General features: G+C 64.7%; 2 protein-coding genes across 15 annotated transcripts in view; one reads left to right on the top strand and one right to left on the bottom strand.

The window, feature by feature from the left end:
* The first annotated feature begins 362 nt into the window (after nucleotides 1-362).
* Nucleotides 363-10,180, top strand: STK25 (serine/threonine kinase 25). 6 transcript variants are annotated; one of them, XM_070368671.1, is made up of 12 exons: nucleotides 363-499; nucleotides 946-1,069; nucleotides 4,749-4,979; nucleotides 5,520-5,576; nucleotides 6,167-6,275; nucleotides 6,767-6,924; nucleotides 7,024-7,209; nucleotides 7,662-7,807; nucleotides 7,941-8,055; nucleotides 8,229-8,300; nucleotides 9,403-9,539; nucleotides 9,667-10,180. In XM_070368671.1, exons 2-12 carry the CDS (start codon nucleotides 1,040-1,042, stop codon nucleotides 9,704-9,706), a joined length of 1,281 nt encoding a protein of 426 aa, XP_070224772.1. In that variant the 5' UTR covers nucleotides 363-499; nucleotides 946-1,039; the 3' UTR covers nucleotides 9,707-10,180. The 6 variants fall into 6 exon arrangements, with proteins under 6 accessions (XP_070224772.1, XP_070224774.1, XP_070224777.1 ...); XM_070368673.1 differs by having other exon boundaries at nucleotides 372-482; XM_070368670.1 differs by having other exon boundaries at nucleotides 422-561.
* A 106-nt stretch (nucleotides 10,181-10,286) lies between these two features.
* The window catches only part of FARP2 (FERM, ARH/RhoGEF and pleckstrin domain protein 2), a 98,632-nt gene continuing 89,984 nt past the window's right edge, over nucleotides 10,287-18,934 (bottom strand). For 3 of the 9 annotated variants that reach the window (XM_070368663.1, XM_070368664.1, XM_070368668.1), the window contains 9 exons: nucleotides 16,888-16,956; nucleotides 16,304-16,393; nucleotides 13,429-13,449; nucleotides 13,160-13,242; nucleotides 12,388-12,500; nucleotides 12,026-12,189; nucleotides 11,237-11,344; nucleotides 10,982-11,133; nucleotides 10,287-10,772 (listed from right to left, as the gene is read on the bottom strand). In XM_070368663.1, coding sequence (XP_070224764.1) covers nucleotides 10,703-10,772; nucleotides 10,982-11,133; nucleotides 11,237-11,344; nucleotides 12,026-12,189; nucleotides 12,388-12,500; nucleotides 13,160-13,242; nucleotides 13,429-13,449; nucleotides 16,304-16,393; nucleotides 16,888-16,956 — 870 coding nt within the window. In that variant the 3' untranslated portion in view covers nucleotides 10,287-10,702. Of the gene's footprint in view, nucleotides 10,773-10,981; nucleotides 11,134-11,236; nucleotides 11,345-12,025; nucleotides 12,190-12,387; nucleotides 12,501-13,159; nucleotides 13,243-13,428; nucleotides 13,450-16,303; nucleotides 16,394-16,887; nucleotides 16,957-18,874; nucleotides 18,909-18,934 lie in introns of those variants that run through there. The other 6 variants (XR_011463784.1, XR_011463785.1, XM_070368665.1 and 3 more) reach the window with 6 other exon arrangements.

Below are 18,934 nucleotides of genomic sequence, written 5' to 3'. Positions count from 1 at the left end.
GCGCCTTCCTTTTTCAGACTTAGTAACATTCCAAGACACTTCCAGGCCCGGACGCCGCGGGAGTGAGGCCTGCAGGACCGGGCGGGAACCCGGGGCCAGGTCCGCCCAGGTGCGGACGGGCGGCGGGAGGGCGAAGCGGCTCCACCCGCGGCCGCCCCGCCCCGGCGCCGCCTGGCCCCGCCCTGCCCCGTGGCCTGCCGGGAGACGTAGGCCCGCGCCTCTCAGGAAGCCGGACTCCGAGTCCCAGCGCGCCCCGCGGCGCGCTTGCGGGCCTCCACTGCGCTCCAGCCCGTGGCCTGCCGGGATTTGCAGTCCGCCGCCCGCGAGCGCCCCGGCGCGGGGCGAGCGAGGGACTCGCTGTCCCAGAAAGCCCCGTGCTGGGCCGCGACGCCGCGTGCCCTCGCCGCCGCCGCCGCCGGGCTTTCTCCGGCCGCCACCGCCACTGCCGCTGCTTCGCGAGCTGAGGGCCTAGGCGTCCACGGGCGAGTGGAGGCTGCGGGTGGGAGCCCTCGCGGGCACCGCGGAGCGGGCCGGGGGAGGCCGGGATGGAGCCCCCCGGAGGTGGGCGCGCCGCCGGGCTGGCCCGCGCCTGGGCCGGTTGGGGAGGGGGCCGGGCGGCGCGGCCGTGGGGCGGGGCCGGGGGTGAGGCGGGGCGAGGCGCCCGGGGGGCGGGTAGGGGCGGCCCTGGCCGGGGTCCGGGGTCTGAGGACGGGTGGGGGCCGGGGAGGTGTGCGCGGCGTCGGGGAGCCGGGTGTCGGGGGGCTCCCCGGGGAGGCCTGAGGCAGGGTCGGGCGCGGAGGGTGCGCGGCGGAAGCCCTTCGGGGGACCCTTCTGACTCCAGCTGGTCCCCAGATGGTTGGAGGAGGGGGCTGCCGCCGGGCCCCGGGGGACGGGGAGCCCCGCGTACCCGGAACAGGGCCCCGAGCAGGTCTGCTCTCCCTCCAGTTGACTGAAGCGGCCTGAAGCGGGTTCCAGAGCCTCCAGGCAGGATCTCGGGGCCTCCCGGGGGCGCGGCGGATGGTCTGAGGGCCGTGCAGACATGGCTCACCTCAGGGGATTTGCCAACCAGGTAAGGGTGGGCGTCTGGGCGGTGCGCGGGTGTGCCCGCTGCCTGGGACGGAGCGCCGGCTGCAGAGTTCGAGAAAGGCCGTTTCACCAAGGACTGTCTTTTGAAAAGTGGTCCGGGGGTCTCAGAAGAGCAGCACCTCTTAGGGCGCGTGTGGAGGAGGGGTGGAGGCCCCTGATCCGCAGCCCTGGGCAAAGCGGGAGCAGTCGCCAGGTGCTCAGACTCGGTGGGTGCAGGGCTGACTGGGGTCCGCCCGCTGGCAGCGTCCTGTGGGGCAGGAGTCCCCCAGCCTGTCAAAGCGTAGCCTCAGTGCAGGGTCAGCCGGAGGTGTGCAGAGACCGATGCTGGCACAGGGCTGGGCCGCGGGAACTGGGTCTGTGCACCTGGAGGGCCGCGGAAGGTCAGGGTACACAAGCACCTCGCCTGGCGGGACAGGGGCCTCGTCAGCCCTGGCCAGGCCTGAGGGGGACGAGGCGGCTGGGCGTGTCCGTGTGCAGGGAAGGCAGAGGACACGCCTGTGCATTTCTCTTGCTGGGTGCACAGGGCTGCCACTGGGCTGTCGGGGGCCTGCCTGGGAGACGCCCACTGTTTTTTGGCTGGTTGGTTCTCGAAATTACCAACCCCACAGCACTTTGAGGGGTCTGGCTCTGTGCAGTAACTGCCTGAGTCCAGGGGACCCTCCGCAGCATGCCCTGGGGCTGATGGCTGCAGTTAGGAGGGTCAGGGCAGCCGCCATCAGGGCTTGGGGGCCACACTGCCCCCCCCTTTCTGTTACTGCAAGGCAGGTGTGAGTGGAAGCTGCTGGGAAGCAAACGCCCCAGCTGGTGCGGAGGTCCTTTGTCTTAGCTGTTGGGTTTTGCTCTTCTTAACTGGTCAGCTCTGGTGCGGTTTAGGCTGAGGGCTGTGAGGTGGTGGGAGTGCCTCTCGAAGAGAATTGAGCCCCAAGGCTCGCTCCCGTCAGCCCAGTTTGGGAGGACTGGGAGCCTGGGAGGAACAGGAAGTGTGTGTCCTCGCGGGGGAGGAGGAGCTGGAGACCAGTCGGCTCTAGACGCCTGGGCTCTTCGGAGAACCCCAGGGCGCCGCGCCCATGCTGCACGTGGGCCGCTGCCCAGGCCGCTGGGCTCACGCTCCCCTTGGACACCTGCGTCTTCCAAGTCCCTCGACTAAGATGCTGGGAGAGAAGTCTGGCTCGAAGTCAAGGGCTGTAGGAATGGCTCCCGTGTGCGGACGTGGAGCTGTGAGCGGCCCCTCACCTGGGTGCTGGTAGTGCTCGCAGCGGGGCCTGGGTGGCTGCGTCTTGGCCGGGGATGGAGCGGGGCTCAGAGGAGCTGAGGAAGGGACCCCAGAGGAAGGAAGCCCCTTTTGTCCTTTCAGGGGTGGAGACACTTGGTCTTTGTCAGTGACAGGAAGCCTGACAGGACGTTGTTTTCCTTGAGATGGTTGTCACCGTGGCCCTGCGAGGCGGTCCCTGTGTGCATGGGGCGGTGGCCTGCTCCCCGCGGGGGAGCCTTGGGCGTTGGGCCCCCGCCGGGCTGTGACTCCTGCCCAGGCCTGTGCGGCTGTGGAAGCACCCTATGCAGGTGACTGCCACCTGTCGTGGGGTGCATGGGGGCCGCTGGCCAGCCCTCACTTGGGGGCTTGATGCTAGCGGCGGGCGTGTTGCTAAGTGGATGTGCAGGCGGGTGAGCGGTGACCGCAGACCCAGCCGCCCCAGGGCAGGTTCAGAGCACGGCGGTCTGGGCTGAGCGAGCAGCCCAAGTGGCTGTCCAGACTCGGGGTCTTGGAAGGGCCGCCACAACCCGGCCCTGGGCCCTGTCTCTCCGCTCCCAGCGGGGCTGCAAGCAGGCTGTCCCGGGATGCGCCGTGGTGGCTTCTGTCCATTCAGGTGCCCGGCCTGCAGCCATGGGGACCTGAAGAGACCGAGAGCTGGGCCAGGCTCCCTGCTCCCCTGCCGGGCCTGGCCTCTGGTTAGGGGTCTGCCCTGTGCCCCACTTCGAGGCTGTGGAGAGCTGGGCGCCCCCCCTGGGGCGTTTCTGGTCAGGACACTGAGGGACCGGACCGACTCTGGCCCAGCCTGGGGGCAGGGGGTGTCACTGGCAGAGGCCCGAGGGTGGGAAGGGAAGGCCGAGGGAGCGCCGGGGGAGACAACAGTGCCCTTTAGTGCTGACAGGCCTGCCCGCCCCGCGTCTGCCCTGAGGCCACCTCGGAGGGAGAGGAGCCTATCTTTGGAGCACAGGCTGGACCGGAGGTGTGCTCGCGGCTGAGACAGCGTGGGCTCGGGCAGCGCCGAGGGGGCACAGGAGGACGAGGGCGACAGGGGGTAGCTTCCTGGGCTCCCTGGCCCGGGTCTCTCTGGAGGCTGCTGCCTGTGCCCTCTCCCGCTCGCCTGGCACTCTGAGGTTGGGTGAGCTCTTCCCTGCTGGTGACAGCCCTGGGAAGGCAGCTCTTGGCCGTTTCAGGTTGACATGTCTTCTCGGTCTGGAGCCAGTGGGCCCCGAATTGTGCCCTGCCCTGGGGGAGGCCTGTGCCCCTGGACTCTGCTCAGAGCCTGTGAGCGGCCGCCCTGGTCTGGCCCCCTCAGCGCCAGGGCACTCACATGGACGGGTGGGTATGGTGCCATTGGGGTGCCCAGGTGCCCTCAGGGCGGTGCTGCGGTCTGGAGGGAGCTGTGTCTGTTGGACTTGGGGCCCAGTGCGCTTGGGAGACCCTCTCTGCCCCTGTGTGGACCAGATGCCAGGCTCCCCGCCAGCCTACCAGCACCACTGGGGTCCTGGGTCTCTAGCGCCTGCAGTAGGGGTGCAAGGTGACCTCGGCACCCAGGGGGCCACGCAGGTAGGGGTGAGGGATGCTCCACTGTCCTCCACGCAGCCCCACGCTGAGCTGTCTCAGGCCTGGACACTGAGGGTCAAGGTCGAAAGCCAGATTGCTCCGTGGACGCCCCTGTGCTGCCGTGTCCTGGCACTGAACCTGTCTGAGGCTCCGCACCTTGTCGGGTGGGTCTGTGCTCCAGTCTGAGGCCCAGGTCGGGAGGGTGGTTTTCTGTCCATTTGAACGTCCAGGAGAGCGTGGGTTTCCAGCTCCGTGCTGGGGTGAGGGCGTCACTGTCTTGAGGACTCTCTGAAAGGGGTGTGGCTTCCAGGTGCGCAGGGAGAACTCAATACCTGTTATGTTTTTCTTTTGATGAATAGGCTTCACTTTTTAGAGCAGTTTTTGGTTTAGAAAGCTGAGTGAGAGAGCTCTTTGCACCCCGCAAGCCTTCCCTGGAGTTGGTTATGACTGCTGGCCCAGCATGGTCAGGCTGTTGCCCACGAAGCCAGCGGCCTGCGAGGCTGGCCCCGTGTGCTCACAGCGTCGCCCAGCGCCGTTGTCCAACTCCTTGTCCAACTCCCAGATCCCCGTGCTCCAACTCCTTGTTCCTCCTGACGCATGACTTGCCTCCCCGGGTCCTCCCCACGCCTGGGCTGTGGGCTTGGAGGGGTGAGCTGCATGGCCCATCTGCCTTCCTTGTGGCCCTGGTTTCTTGGCAAGAGCCTCGGCCTCTCAGTTCTCTCTGGGGACGTTTGCCCCTGTGTGGAGGTAACTTTAGGTTTTCTGAATAAAAAGGGACATAAGAAGCGTGGAAAGGATCAGGGGGGCTCCCTGGCCATCCGTCCCTGACCAGGCTGCTCGCCCACATCCCCAGCACTCGCGAGTGGACCCCGAGGAGCTTTTCACCAAGCTGGACCGCATCGGCAAGGGCTCCTTCGGGGAGGTGTACAAGGGCATCGACAACCGCACTAAGGAGGTGGTGGCCATCAAGATCATAGACCTCGAGGAGGCGGAGGACGAGATCGAGGACATCCAGCAGGAGATCACCGTGCTCAGCCAGTGCGACAGCCCCTACATCACGCGCTACTTCGGCTCCTACCTGAAGGTGCCGCGGCCGGGCGGGGGCTCTGGCCCCCCCGAGACGGGCACCCCGCCCTCACAGAGGGGGCTGTGAAGCCCCCTGTGGCCAGAGTGGGGACGGGGCTGGCGGGCCCTGTCTGCTCAGGAGACCTGGCTGAGTCTGCCCTCCATGGGCCTGGTCTGCAGGGCAGGGGTCCCCACAGGAGGACCCATGGACTAGGCCCCCAGGGGTCGACCGTGCCCAGGGCCAAGGGCCCGGCCTTGTCCTGAGGGGAGCCCCCGGGGTGGCAGGGCATGAGCAGGCAGCGGCCGGCTCTGGAGTGGCCCGTCTGTGCCCCTACTGGGGCAGGGTGGGCCCCCTGGAGCCAGAGCCCTTCCCAGGGGCTTTGGACAGTGGGCTCGGCCTGTCTGCAGGGTCTGTGCAGGGGTGTGGCGGGGGAGGGGGGAGCCAGGCGTGCTGCCGCCACTGCTCCCAGTGGGCATCCTAGCTGAGTCAGTGCAGCTGGGCGCGTGTTGGGGCCCTACGCTGCCTGCTGCCACGTGCTGACATGCTTCTCTGCCCCAGAGCACGAAGCTGTGGATCATCATGGAGTACCTGGGTGGCGGCTCTGCCTTGGACCTGGTGAGCTGGGGCCCCGGTGAGCTGGGGACCCTGAGGGCTGGGGGGCCCAGGGGGCTGGGCAACCCGGTGGGCAGGGCCAGACTGAAGAAGTTGTCTGGGGGTTGCCTTGAACCCTGGGTTCCTGTGGCCTCCCTTCCTTCCCTATCTTGGTGATTGGTTGTTCCTCAGGACCCAGCTGGTGCTGAGGGGTCCGGGTCCTCTGCTGGCCTGTGGGGAGGAGGTTAGGCCCCCAGCAGGAGGCTCCGGAGTATGGCCAGCTCCCCCACAGCCATCTGAAACTTTAATTTCAAAAGTGGGTGAAGAGGGCTTCCCTGGTGGTCCAGTGGCTAAGACTCCACGCTTCTAGTGGCCTGGGTTCAACCCCTGGTCCGGGAACTAGATCCCACGTGTTGCAACCAAGAGTTCACATGGTGTAACCGAGACCTGTGCAGTCAAAGCACAGTGGGTGAAGAAATAGGAGGCTCCCACGTCCAGGGGGCCCCCGGCGCCGAGGCGGGCGTGCTCAGGGTCAGTGCTGGGTCTGGGGTGGTGGGGAGGGGGCGTTTGGCTTCGTGGGGAGGCCTGAGGCCCTGCTGGCCCCTTGTCTGTAGCTGAAGCCGGGCCCCCTGGAGGAGACCTACATTGCCACCATCCTGCGGGAGATCCTGAAGGGCCTGGATTACCTGCACTCGGAGCGCAAGATCCACCGGGACATCAAAGGTGCCTCAGGGCACGTGGTGGCCTGGGCGTGGGGCCAGCTGTGCCCAGTGCTTACCGCAGCCCCAGAGACCTGGCAGTCCCGCTGTTCCCAGCGCAGTGTCCTTGTACACGGCAGAGCCGACTCTGCACGTAGGGTGGGGGGCCCCTGCTTAGCCTGTGAACGTGAGGGGTGAGAGCGGCCGTGCTGGTGGACGTGAGTGGCCAGGCCAGCCTGCAGGGGCGTGACTGGCAGAGCAAGGGAAGTCAAGGTCCCCCTGCCTGTTGAGCGACCTGGTGGGGAGAGTGGTTCCTGTGCGCAGGGTCTTCAGTGGTGGTGGCTGCTGGGGGCGCTGGGGCCGGCTGAGGGCGCGTGTGCGTGGGGCCCACGGGCACCCGCCAGCAGTGTGCATGGCCTTGGGGCTGAGGGCGGACCTCCCTGGGAGACTGGCTGGAGGCTGGGGGGCACTTCCTCGGGCGGCGCAGAGGGTGACGCCCGCGGTCCTGTGTCGCAGCCGCCAACGTGCTGCTCTCGGAGCAGGGCGATGTGAAGCTGGCAGACTTCGGGGTGGCAGGGCAGCTGACAGACACGCAGATCAAGAGGAACACTTTCGTGGGCACCCCCTTCTGGATGGCGCCCGAGGTCATCAAGCAGTCGGCCTATGACTTCAAGGTGGGCCGGGTGGGGGGTGGCATGCGGGTGCCATGCGGGCGCGGGGGCCGTGGGGCTCGGGCGGCCTGCGCTGCAGCAGCTCCGTGGCTCTCTGTCCAGGCTGATATCTGGTCGCTGGGGATCACAGCCATCGAGCTGGCCAAGGGCGAGCCCCCCAACTCCGACCTGCACCCCATGCGCGTCCTGTTCCTGATCCCCAAGAACAGCCCGCCCACGCTTGAGGGCCACCACAGCAAGCCCTTCAAGGAGTTTGTGGAGGCCTGCCTCAACAAGGACCCCCGATTTGTAAGCACCTGCCCCAGCTCACGAGTGGTGAGGAGGCCTGCGTGGCTGAGTGTAGCTGGGGCCCCTGGAACTGGGCCCCAGAGGACAGCAGGGGTGTATGTGTGTGTGCGTGTGTGTGCACACATGCGTGCATGGAGGGGCATGCTGTCTGTCTGTAGTGGGAGCTCAGAGGTGACAGGGCTGGAGGCCCCTCCGCTGTGCCAGGGCAGGCTCCTCTGTGACCCCGGCCCAGGCCAGGAGGGTCTGGAGGGAGGCCCTTCCGCTGGGGAGGACAGTGTGCAGCCACCCAGCCTCCTGGGCGCCCCTGCTACCTGGGGTTCCCTGACCAGGCTCCCAGCGAGGGCAGCGATGCTGAGGCCCGGCTCAGCCCAGGCCTCCTTGCTCCGAGCGCCAGGGGTTCCCCAGGCAGCGCTCGGCTGCCGGCGCCTGGTGACCCGTGTCGTCCCCGGCAGCGGCCCACCGCCAAGGAGCTCCTGAAGCACAAGTTCATCACGCGCTACACCAAGAAGACCTCCTTCCTCACCGAGCTCATCGACCGCTACAAGCGCTGGAGGTCCGAGGGCCACGGCGAGGAGTCCAGCTCCGAGGACTCCGACATGTAGGGCCTGCTCTTCCCACGGGGCTGAGGCGGGCTCTCCGGGGCAGGGGTCGGCCTCTGGGGCCATGAACCAGTGAACCTCGGGGCCTTCCTGACCCCCAGGCCCCGTGTGACTTCCCACCGTCCCCTTCAGAGATGGAGACCCCGAGGATGGAGAGCAGGGGCCCATCTGGACGTTCCCCCCAACCATCCGGCCGAGCCCGCACGGCAAGCTGCACAAGGGGACGGCCCTGCACGGCCCCCAGAAGGTTGGCCTGGCCCCGGGCGCGCTGCAGGGAGCGGGCTGTGGGGGCACCTCCTGGGCATGCCCGGTCCCCTAGGGTGGCTCTTCAGGAGACCAGAACTGGGCAGGCGGGGGCTCGCAGCTGCCCGTGCCCCACTGCCTCTGCCCTGCTCACCTCCGCACTCTCTGCGTTTGTAGTCGGCAGAGCCTGTCAAGAGGCAGCCGAGGTCGCAGTGCCTGTCCACGCTGGTCCGGCCCGTCTTTGGAGAGGTGAGGGCCTAGCTGGCACAGCACAGGGTGTCTGGGTCCCTCAGGGCTCGTGAGGTTCGCCCCTTGGACCCAGCGTTTTGAGCGGAAGGACGAGATGGCTGGGATCTCATGACCCTCGAGATCGTGAGCCAGACCCTCGAGATCTGGGGCCCCAGGGGGGCTTTGAATATGAGCTGCTGTCCTGGGACTTTTTACCTTGACCCACAGACACGGGGTGATCCTCAGTCTAGAGAGAGCCTGGGAGATTTTTGTCTGGGCATCAGGCCCTGGACAGGGAGCCCTTAAGGGCCACTCCCCAGTGGTCACGTGACCCAGCGTCTGTGTCACTTGCTCAAGGGCAGTCGGTAGCATCCCCAGGAGTGAGTCACCAGCAGTGGGCTGTGGCCGGGTTCACACCCAGGGTGACGCTGGCTCTGGAGCCCGGGAGCAGGGGTGGATGTTGAGAGGAGGCAGCGGAGCCACGCCAAGGGAGGTGGGGGTGGGCAGGCTCCCACCCTGGGCGCGCAGTGCCCGGGCGGGGAAGGGGACCGGTTGGGGTGGGGGAGTTGGCAGGGGTGGGCTGTCCATGGGCATGTGGGGTCCTGGGGCTGGCACTTTTGGGGTGTGAGGTGGGTGGCAGGCGTGGCCACACCCTGGCTGGCTGGGCCCCCTTTGGGTTCCAGTTCTGTGGGCTGGCCTGTCAGGCTGCTGGGTGGGTGTCCAGGGAGGTATGTGCCCCTCGCCCCTTTGTTCTGTGTGCTGGGCGAGCAGGCTGACCCGTCTCCAGCCCCGCGGCCAGGCTGTCTCCTCCTGGGGCCTCCACAGCCAAGGGGTGCGAGTGGGCCCCTAGTCCCAGCGGCCAGGCTGGCAGGACTGGCCAGGCCGCTCACGCGCATCTGGGCTGTGGGCTTCCGGGACCGGGGTCGGGAGAAGGCTTGTGGTTGGAGGAGCGGGGCCCGGGGGGCAGGGCCAGCTGGGAGGCCCCCGCCAGTCCTGGGAGCCCCTGTTCGGCACTGGGAGGGGGGGCCTGGGGCAGCGCTGCCTCCTGCTGCGAGTCCCAGGTCGGGTGGGGTGGGGAGGCGCCCCCTTGGCTCCAGTCAGGCGCCTGGGGGTGTCTGTGCAGCTCAAAGAGAAGCACAAGCAGAGCGGCGGGGGCGTGGGGGCGCTGGAGGAGCTGGAGAACGCCTTCAGCCTGGCTGAGGAGTCCTGCCCCGGCATCTCGGACAAGCTGATGGCCCACCTGGTGGAGCGGGTGCAGAGGTGAGGGCCTGGGGGCGGCGGGCTGCTGTGGGTCCTCCTCGCTGGGTGGGGCTCGGCTCTGCAGGTCCTGAGCCCCCGGCCTGGCCCGCACCCAGGGTGGGGCAGTGACCCGGCCTCTGGTCTGCAGGTTTTCCCACAGCAGAAACCACCTGACCTCGACCCGCTGAAGCCGTCTCACCCGGGAGGAGGGTCTCCGTCTGGAGCCGTGTGGTTGGGACTGTGCTGACCAGGGCCCTGTGCCATCCTGGCCTCGCCCCGCGGGCCGCGCCTCCGCCCCGCAGAGGGCTGTCCCCTCCCATGTCCCCTCCCGGCTGGGCCGAGGCCGCAGAGGTGGCAGGCTTGGTCTCCTTGAGGCTGGGCTGGCCCCTGGGGCTCCGCTCGCTGCCAGAGGAGGGGCAGGGACACGCGCAGGGCAGACCTTCCGCCTCCCGCCTGGCCCGCCCGCCCTTGGAGGCCATAGATTCGCCCTGTGCTGTTGGAGCAGGTACTGTGTCTTCTCATAAGTACTCGTGTCAGCCAGATTGTTGTTTTTTTAAGAAAATGAAACTTCCTTGCTTCCCTAGGTATTCTGAGGTTAAGGTGTTAGTTTTCATAGCATCTTGAGAGGCTCCTGCCACTTTCAATAAAGACCTGAACTGAGACGTGCTGGTGGTGGGCGGGGTGCTCAGGCTCCCGTGTCCTCCTCACCCAAGGTGAGCGCGTGTGGCCGCTGGCTGGAGAGCGGGCGGGGGGAGGCAGCACATGGGACCAGGGGAAACCCTTTATTCTCAGCCACTCGGTACGTCAGCACCATACACTCCTTGGGATGATAAATTAGTGGGGCTTGCTGTCCACTTTGCAGAAGTGTGGGCTGGGGGGCACCAGAGAGGCTTCTGTGCCTGGACCGCCCACATCACCCAGCCTGACGGGAGGTCCGGCCTGGGAGGAGGAGGGCAGGTGGGTGAGGGCGGGGCAGCGCCAGCCTTGCCCGCGCAGAGTGGGCCTGCTTTCCCTGCACGCTCTCCCGGCGCCCCGCAGAGCCCAGGTACGGGCTGTGTCCCAGGGCAGCACTCTGCCGGGTGTCGCTGGAGGCCCACCTGCCACCAGTCTCCTGGGGGACGAGCAGTTGTGGGGTGCGTGCTGGCCTTGCTTGCTCGGCTGTCTGCATCTGGGCAGGGTGGGCCTCAGGCCTCCTCTTCAGGGGTCCCGGCCCTCCCAGCTGAGGCGCTGGCTCTCTCTATCACCTCCATCCACCTGAGAGGAGGTGCAGAGGTCAGAGCACCCCACCAACTGCTCACCTGGGAGGCAGGGTGTGCTCCAGCCCTCAGATTGGCAGGCTTGTGCCCCAACACCTTCCTAAGAACGACCCCAAGTCAAGAGGGAAGGGCGCCTTAAGCCCCAGCAGCAGCGCTCGGCAGCCCCTGCAGACCCAGGGAACGCGCGGCCGGCGCCTCTGCAGTTACCTCCGGAACATGTACTTGCTCTCAGCCCGGAAGAAGTAGACGTGGGACTTGAACTGGAGCTTGAAGACGTGCTCCTTATGGATGCCGTCCGTGTCCCTGGGCAGGCTCACACTGTAGCCCAGCAGCGGGAGGCTGGCCAGGGGGTGGTCGTCCTGGAAGGTGGCAGGGCGTGCTCAGTCAGCAGGCGCCCAGCCCCGCCCACCCAGAGGCGGGTTCTGTGAGGCCACAGCGCCCACAGGCGGAGCCCCCGCCTACCTGATGAGTTTTGTAGAAGAACAAGCAGAAATTGGTGAAGACCACCCAGAGCTTCTGCCAGCCACTGCTGTTCTTGAACTTTCTCAGCAGATATCCAGAAAGCTGGTTCTGAAAAGAAATGTCTGTGGACGTGTGTCCCAGGACCACCGGCCCCAGAGGGCCGCCCTCCTGGTTCCGTCCCGCAGGGTTGCCCCCAGGCTTCCCTGTGCTCTGCGGGGTGGTCAGGGCTTTAATGGTCCCAGCGCCTCCGGTGGCCCTGCCACTGTCATAAGTGTCCAGCGGGCGGGGAGAGGGTGGACGAGTGCGGCGCTCCTTGTCCCCAGTGTCCCGTGACAGACGCGGGGATCGGCCGAGGCTTCCGGATGAGGGCTGAGGCTCCACGGGACAGGCCCACAGTGGTGTCTGCCCGGCAGGCTGGGGGCGTGGGGCCTGCGTGCCCTTCTGCGGTGCCCCTCGCGCTGCCTGCTGGCGCCCCATCCCTCTCTGGGCATTGCGAGCATGGCCCCCAGGCCTGAGCCCATGGATGGCACAGGCAGCTCCTCAGGCCGGGGCCCTGCACCTCTGACCCTGGGGCTGGCACAGATGGCAGAGGGGCACCCAGGTCCCCTCCTGTCCAGTGGGTCCCCGCGAGCTGGCCCGCTGCGTGCTCACTCCCCAGCCTGGCCCCCGTCTGTTCTGGGGGTGCGCCCACGGGCCTGGCAAGCCAGGCTGCATGCTGAGGGGCGCAGCAGCCAGCTGGGTGCTGCCGCAGGGAGGGATTAGAGGAGGGGCGCCCGCGCTCAGCCGCACCTCGACAGCTGCGCTGTGGTCGGCCCTGGACACGCTGCTCTGGCGGCACCAGCACACGTGCGCGGCGGTGCTGGCGCGGTGCCGGCCCGTTCCCGCCACGGAGCCCCGGGCCCCGCCAGCCTCGTCCTCGGACTCTGGCTCCAGGGAGGCCTCGTTGGGGGACCCTGGGGAGAGGCCAGCCCTGGCTGAGGACACGGGAACCCTTGCCATGCGCTGCCCTGCCAGGTCGCCCACGCCCGCCACCCCCCAAACGTGCCCCATGGAAGGAGGGCGTGCGGGCGTAGTGGGTGGGCTGGCCAGGCGACCCCCAGCCCCACCCCCAGAAAGCCTCCTCGGTGTCCAGGGGTTCGGCTAGCACTCACCGCGGGGCAGGGGGCACAGCACGCGGGCCGGGGGCACCAGGGCGCTGCCAGTCTTGGCCGCGTCGATGGCCGCGTTCAGGTCGTGCAGCCACTTGGCCTTCTCCAGCCGGGTGCTGTGGGCAGGTCTCAGGCTCAGCCGCTGGGCAGGGCCCCCTCCCGCGGTGGGGCAGGGAGTCGGGGCGCCTGCCCCACCCAGGCATCCTGTGCTGCGGGCCCTGAGGGCTGGCAGGGCTGCTGACGGCCCAGCCTGACCCACCGTGCTGGCTGGGGCTGGCCCACATTGTGGTATGTTCTTGAATCACGAGATTTTAAGGCTCTGGTACTGTGGTGCGGAAATGGGTGCCTGGAGCCTGGGTCACAGTTAAGCCGCCAAGGTCTCCTGGTGGGAGGCGAGTGCCCCGTCTTCGGACGCCAGCCAGGACCCCACAGGGTGCGGCAGGACCCAGGCCCTCCTCTGGGATACGTGGGGCTGGGCACAGCTCAGTGCCGATCCCCATGGAGGGCCCGCACAGGCCATCGGGAGCCTGGGTCTCCTTCCTGGGGATGTGACCTGGGGCAGGGAAACGTCCACTGGTCCTGCGCTGTGGCCCAGGTGGCCTCTTGCTGCCCAGCCTGTGGTGCCAGGCAGTCCTGGGGATGGTCTCAGCAGCCACACGCTCCCACTGAGGGTGAAGCTGCTCCCCTAAAGCAGTGTTCACCGGGCCGTGTGTCCTGGTGACTGTGACATGCAGGGCACAGGGACCCACAAGCAGACGGGAAGGACGGCCCTCACCTGGCCGCCACCACGATGGTCTTCTGAGCCGCGTAGATGGTGAAACAGTGTGGCACAGACCACTCACTCTCCTGATCCTCCACCTGCGGGCGGAGAGGGGGGTCTGGACCAGGAGCGGGGCTGGCGGGACCCGAGCTTGCAGCTGGACACGGGTGTGCACCAGGCCCCCGCTGACTCTACCAGAGGCTACAGGGGGCACCGGGATGCCCACGGTGGGGCCCTGCCACCCAGGTGGACGACCTGAGGGCCACAGGCACCCGACTACTCACCGGTGGGTCCAGCACTATCAGCTGAAAATCAAGCACAGGAAGAGACGGTGAGCGTTTTGTTGAAAAGAGAGTCGGACAATTCATGATACAAAGTGGTACCAAAACCTAACAAAGACTCAAAGAAAAACCACACAGACTAACCGTGATGATAAGGGATTAAATAACTCCAGAAAAAAGTATTCCCTAATTGGACCTAAAGGCAGAGACAAGACATCATTCTATACCAAGCCAGGTGCTTCCAGAAATGCAGGACGGTTTGACGCAGGAAGCTGACTGAGAATCCACTGTGTCACAGAGACGGGGAAGAGTGGCTGTCCCCAGTGCTGGAGCCTCTGCCCAAGCCCTGCGCGGCTGATGGGACCTCGCGGAGACCAGCAGAGGGCGCTGTGCCGACAGGGAGAGACTCCACCGGCCAGGCCGCCAGCCTTCCCTCCAGTCAGGCGTGAGCGCGGTGTCTGTCCCCAGGACTAGCTGGTTACAGGTGACCGCCCCCCACCCCCACACACACGGGACGCCAACCAGGGTGCCCCACGCGGGATTTGCAGGTCAGAACCTAACACGAGCAGCGGCAGGCAGCAGGACAGCGTTTATCAGGATGGCATCTCCTCTCAGTTAAATATGGTTAATACAGTTCAACAGAAACCTCAGTTGTGTTCCTTGAAGGAATTCATCCAAATGATTCCAAAGTTGGCTTAGAAGAATTAGACGCTTGAGACTAGCAAAGAGCTTTTTAAAAGGACAGATACAAGAAGGAACTTGCCGATGCGGTGACTAACCAGTAATGAGAAGAGTGTAGACAGATGCGAGGACAGAGAGAAATGGAGCAGAACCTCCAGAAAGAACCCAAGTATAAAGACAGCAATGTTTTATATGATCAAGGCAGCCTTGGGGTCAGTGAAAAAATGAAGGACTCAACAAATAATGGGAAAGCTGACTACAAAAAGAAAATGTTACTTCTCAATCTAAAACAACAAATTTTAGGCAGATTAGTTAGAAAAATAAAACACTTCAGTGTACCAGGAAAGAAGCTGGCAACACAATCTTGGTGTGGGAAAGACTCTGAGCCCGTGGCAAGGACAGAAACCCCAGAGGAAAAGATGGACAGACAGCCTGACTGCAAACAGCGACCTTCACTCCTTCAACAAGTAGGGCCTCCGTGCCACGTGCGGTTCCAGGAACAAGACAAACACGATCTCTCTGGATGGAGTTTAAATTCTCTGAGGTAAAACCAAACTGAAGACAGAGTGAAAGGAATGACTGACCTGGCGAGCACCCGAGGCCTGGAAGGGTTTAGAAACGCTCCACACTTGGAAGGTGGGGCGATGCCCAGGGCTGGGGCAGAGGCACCTGGTAGGAAGGTTACCCAGCCAGCTGCTTCTGCAGCCGCGGAGCATTAACGGTCAAGAGTGGCCCTGGCTCACACAATTTATCTCGAGGATGTAACTAAGGATCTGTAGAAAGACAGAAACGGTGGTGCTGTTTCTCATCCTGAAAATCTAGACATTGCAAGGTGTCCAGTGCAGGGAACTTGTTAAATGAGCTGGGTCCTGGCTCCCTGGTCAGTGCTCAGGACTCCGGAGCCAGTGGTGAAAGCAGAGGCTGTTGAGATGAGCTGCGGAGCAGAGCCAGCACCAGTCACAGCCTGCGGCGCACACTCCCAGGTGACGGCCAGAGGCCCACAGAACTCCCTGCCGGGTAGCCCAGCAAGCAGTGACTTCCACTCAGCAGTTTCAACTTTTTTCTATAATGAAGACGTTTTATACTTTTATATTTCACTTTTATACTTCAGAAGAGGGGCTGTGCTTCTAGGGATGGCGGGTGAGGTCATTGGAACTGACCCCTTCATGCTGAGAATTGGAAAAGCTGAACAAATGTCAGAGGTTCTAGCACTGTCTGGAAGGAGGTGTGTGCCTGGCACGCAGAGGGTGGCAAGAAGGGCCAGATGCCATGAGGGAGAGCATGGTGGAGGACAGAGCACACACCTGGGGACCTGGACCGACACAGGAGCCCACCCACCTCCCACAGCGGATGGGGCCTGGCGGGGCTGCAGCGAGAGGGGCTCGCTGCCCGACAGCACGTTCTCACGGCAGAAGCCTGAACTCGGCTGCCCACGTTTGCTGGTCCCAGGGTGGGTTCCAGGTTGGAGGGAGGTTCACACGGTAGGGAGTCAGTGTCTGCGGGGGTTTCTCACCACAAAAACCAGTGATCGCGGAGAGGACAGACTGCGTCATGCCAGGACGAGGCACCTTGCTCGTCAGACAGCGTCCACGCCCCATGCTGCCCTGTGACGGCGGGCATGCGGCGTGGACGCAGCACGTGGTGCAGCCCAGGCCCGTGACAGCACTGGGCGTGGGGCCTGTGCCTCGTCACCTGGCCGCGTGCAGGACTCGTGGGCGGCCACTCGGAGCGGCCCCGAGCCCAGTGCTGGCCTCGGCCCCCCCTTTCCACCCATCCAGGTGGTGGCATCTGTGTCACCACCTTAACATTGTGTCTGTGAAATAGCAAGTTATGGCGCCACAAGGAACCAAAATGGTCCGTTTGAGAGAAAAGATTTATGAATAAAATCAAGGAAGTAAAGCATGCAGCATCTTAGGGATGAGAGGTTTAGCTTTCTCCCTTAGACGCGGTGTCAGCCCCATCCCTCCAGCCGCTGTGGCCCCAGCGCCCGGCCCAGGCTTTCCATGGGCTTTCCGGCCAAAGGGCAGGACTCCTTGGGATTGGCAGGTGGAGTGCTGGAGGACCAGGCCTGGTCCTGCGGGTGCTGGTGGGCGTGATGGGGTGCGGCCATGGATGCCCCGAGGACAGCAGCCACAGCGGGGTGAGGGGACCGAGAGGAGCGGCTGTGAGCCAGGCCCGCCCAGCGCCACGCACTCACCAGCATGCCGTGCAGCGGGAGGAGGCCCCGGATCCGGAAGTGGCTGCTCCCCCCGGCGTCTCTGCTCGTGTACAGCAGCATGTCTGAGAACTGAGGGGCCAGAGCTTTAGGTGAGCAAGTTCTAAAAACAAGCGTCCATAGTCAGACCAGCTTCACTCTGAGGGCTCGTGTGTGGTTATTCAGTTTGCTGGAGATTTTTTCTAAGAAGGGATTTTTTTTTGTTCCACTCCATTGTCATTTTGACCAGAGGTGACCAGTAGCCACGTGAACAGCAGGCCTCTTGGGCCAGCACCTGCTGTGCCAACGGAGGAGTGGGTTGGTGGTCCTGAGAGGCCCTCCCGCAGGAGAGGGCGAATCCACCGATCAGGCAAGAGAGAGGCGCTAGTCAGCGGGACCCGTTGGCAGGGACTCCCGGAGGCCTCAGGCCCTGCGGCTGTGTGGGTTTCTCTACCTTCCTGCTTTTGCTCAGCCTGCACACAGGTGCCCAGTGCCCAGAACCAGGAGGGGGGCTGGCCCAGGGCGTCCCCGCGTCCCTCATGGCCCCTGATGGCTCGGCCCCGCCCGGACGGTGCCTGCCGACCTACCAGGAAGAACATCCTCTGCTGCAGGCCCTTCCTGGAGAGCTTGTGGAGGCATCCCTCACGGATGAGCTCCTGGAAGACAGGGGGTCCTGAGTGCTGGCCCAGGGCACCTAGCAGATGGCTGCTCACCCTCCACGCTCCCCGAACCCCTCGCGGCCCCGCCGGCCCTTCCATGGTGCCCTCCTGCCCGGGAGCCCGCCTGCCGCTCCAGCCTTCTTCCTCCTGTCTGCTCCCCAGGGTCCCCTGCGTCCTGTCTGCTGCCGGCCAACCCAGTGTCCCATGCCTGAGCTGCCGCAGGTGGCTGTGCTGAGGGCTGGCACTGCTGTGCTTCTGGAAGGTTCTGCCATGGAGATGACCCGAATTCAGCTTTGGGGAAAGCTGGGCGGGGCAGCTAGAGAATGGCAGGGAGGAGCACGGGCCACCTGGTTCCCACCAAAGATCACGGGACTCGTGAACGGTCGCCCTGGGGCCTGACCAGAGGATTCCTCCATGAAGGCACCGTGGCTAGGGCAAGACCTTCCAGTGGTCCCGCAGCCCACTCCCCCAGGACTTGGGCCCCTCACCACCAGGCCAGGCCCACACCTGCCTCGGGGGCACAGGCATCAGACATCCCTGACTGCCTGCACCATGGCTGGAGGGTCGGCCTGGGGACCCTGGACGGTCGCTGTGGACTGTTTCTGGGGGCAGTGTGGGCTATGACCTGAGAACATCCCGAGGACTCCGGCCTCAGCAGCACTCAGATGCACTGAGCAAGAGTGCAGGAAGGAGCCCTTGACCCAGAAACCCTGGCCCCAGCCAGAGGCCAGCCCCATGGAGGAGGAGGGGCCCCCAGCAGGCCCGCCCTCCTGCCTGCAGAGCAGCCCCGTCGCCCCTGAGGGCCCAGCAGCCTGTGTCCTGGCGCTGGCGGGCGGGCCCGCCGCAGTCCTGCGCCCTGGCACTTTGCGCACCCTGGGACCTCATCAGCCACATCCAGCCCACAGCCTTGCTTCTCAGATAAGCGATGTGCTGTCTATCGGGGAGGCCAGGCACCCCAGTGTGAGGAGAGCAGGTCTCTGTCACAGCAGCAGGGAGCCCGCCTTCGCCCCTGCCCTGTGGGCTGTTCCTGTTCATGTGTCCGTCTAGTCAGTTTCCTGGGGGCATGCAAAGAAGCCCCAGGAACAAGAGCCCCAGCCCTGTGAGCAGCCCCGGGGAGCCGGGTGGCCTGTGTGTGTGTGTGGGAGGGAACAGCGTCCTGGCTGCAGTCACAGCCCGGCTCCAGGAGAGCAGGACCTTCCCTTTCAGCCTCGGTCCTTAGGTTCCTTAGGTCCTTAGGTTCACGGTCCCACATTCTCAGGACCTTCTACCGAGGCTAACAGAAAACAGGACTTATACACCCATGCTCTCACGTGTGTGTGGAGGCAGAAAACACCCCCATGCAACCCTTGAACACTACTGTGAAGGTGAAAATCATGTCCGACTCTTTGCAACCCCATGGATTATACAGTCCATGGAATTCTCCAGGCCAGAATACTAAAGTGGTAACTGTCCCATTCTCCAGGGGATAGTCCCAACCCAGGAGTCAAACCTAGGTCTCCCACGTTGCAGGCAGATTCTTTACCAGCTGAGGCATGAGGGAAGCCCAAGAATACTGGAGTGGGCAGCCTATCCCTTCTCCAGCGGATCTTCCTGACCCAGGAATCGAACTGGGATCTCCTGCATTGCAGGCAAGTTCTTTCCAAAGCAAAAGCTATTAATGACAAAAAGTAAGCAGCCCAGTAGACATAGAGACCCATAGAATTAAACAGAAAGTTCAAAAATAAAGTCATTCCACGGCCCATTGATTTTTGACTAAGGTGTGGAGAGCGCTGGGACACCTGCACTCCCGCCTGGGAGGGGTGAAGGGGGACCCCTATCTCACACCACATACACAAGTGAACTCAAAATGGGTCACGTCTACATGCAAGAGCTAGAACATAGGCAACTGTTAGGAAAAACAGGTAAATCTTCATACCTTGGATTAGGCAATAGTTTCTTAGCTATGACACCTAAAGCACAAGCAACCAAAGAAAAA

Source organism: Bos mutus, chromosome 3, assembly GCF_027580195.1.
Source record: "Bos mutus isolate GX-2022 chromosome 3, NWIPB_WYAK_1.1, whole genome shotgun sequence".
Lineage (NCBI taxonomy): Eukaryota > Metazoa > Chordata > Mammalia > Artiodactyla > Bovidae > Bos > Bos mutus.
The sequence above is the reverse complement of the archived record's forward strand: the minus strand, read 5'-3'. Positions and strand labels throughout refer to the sequence as shown.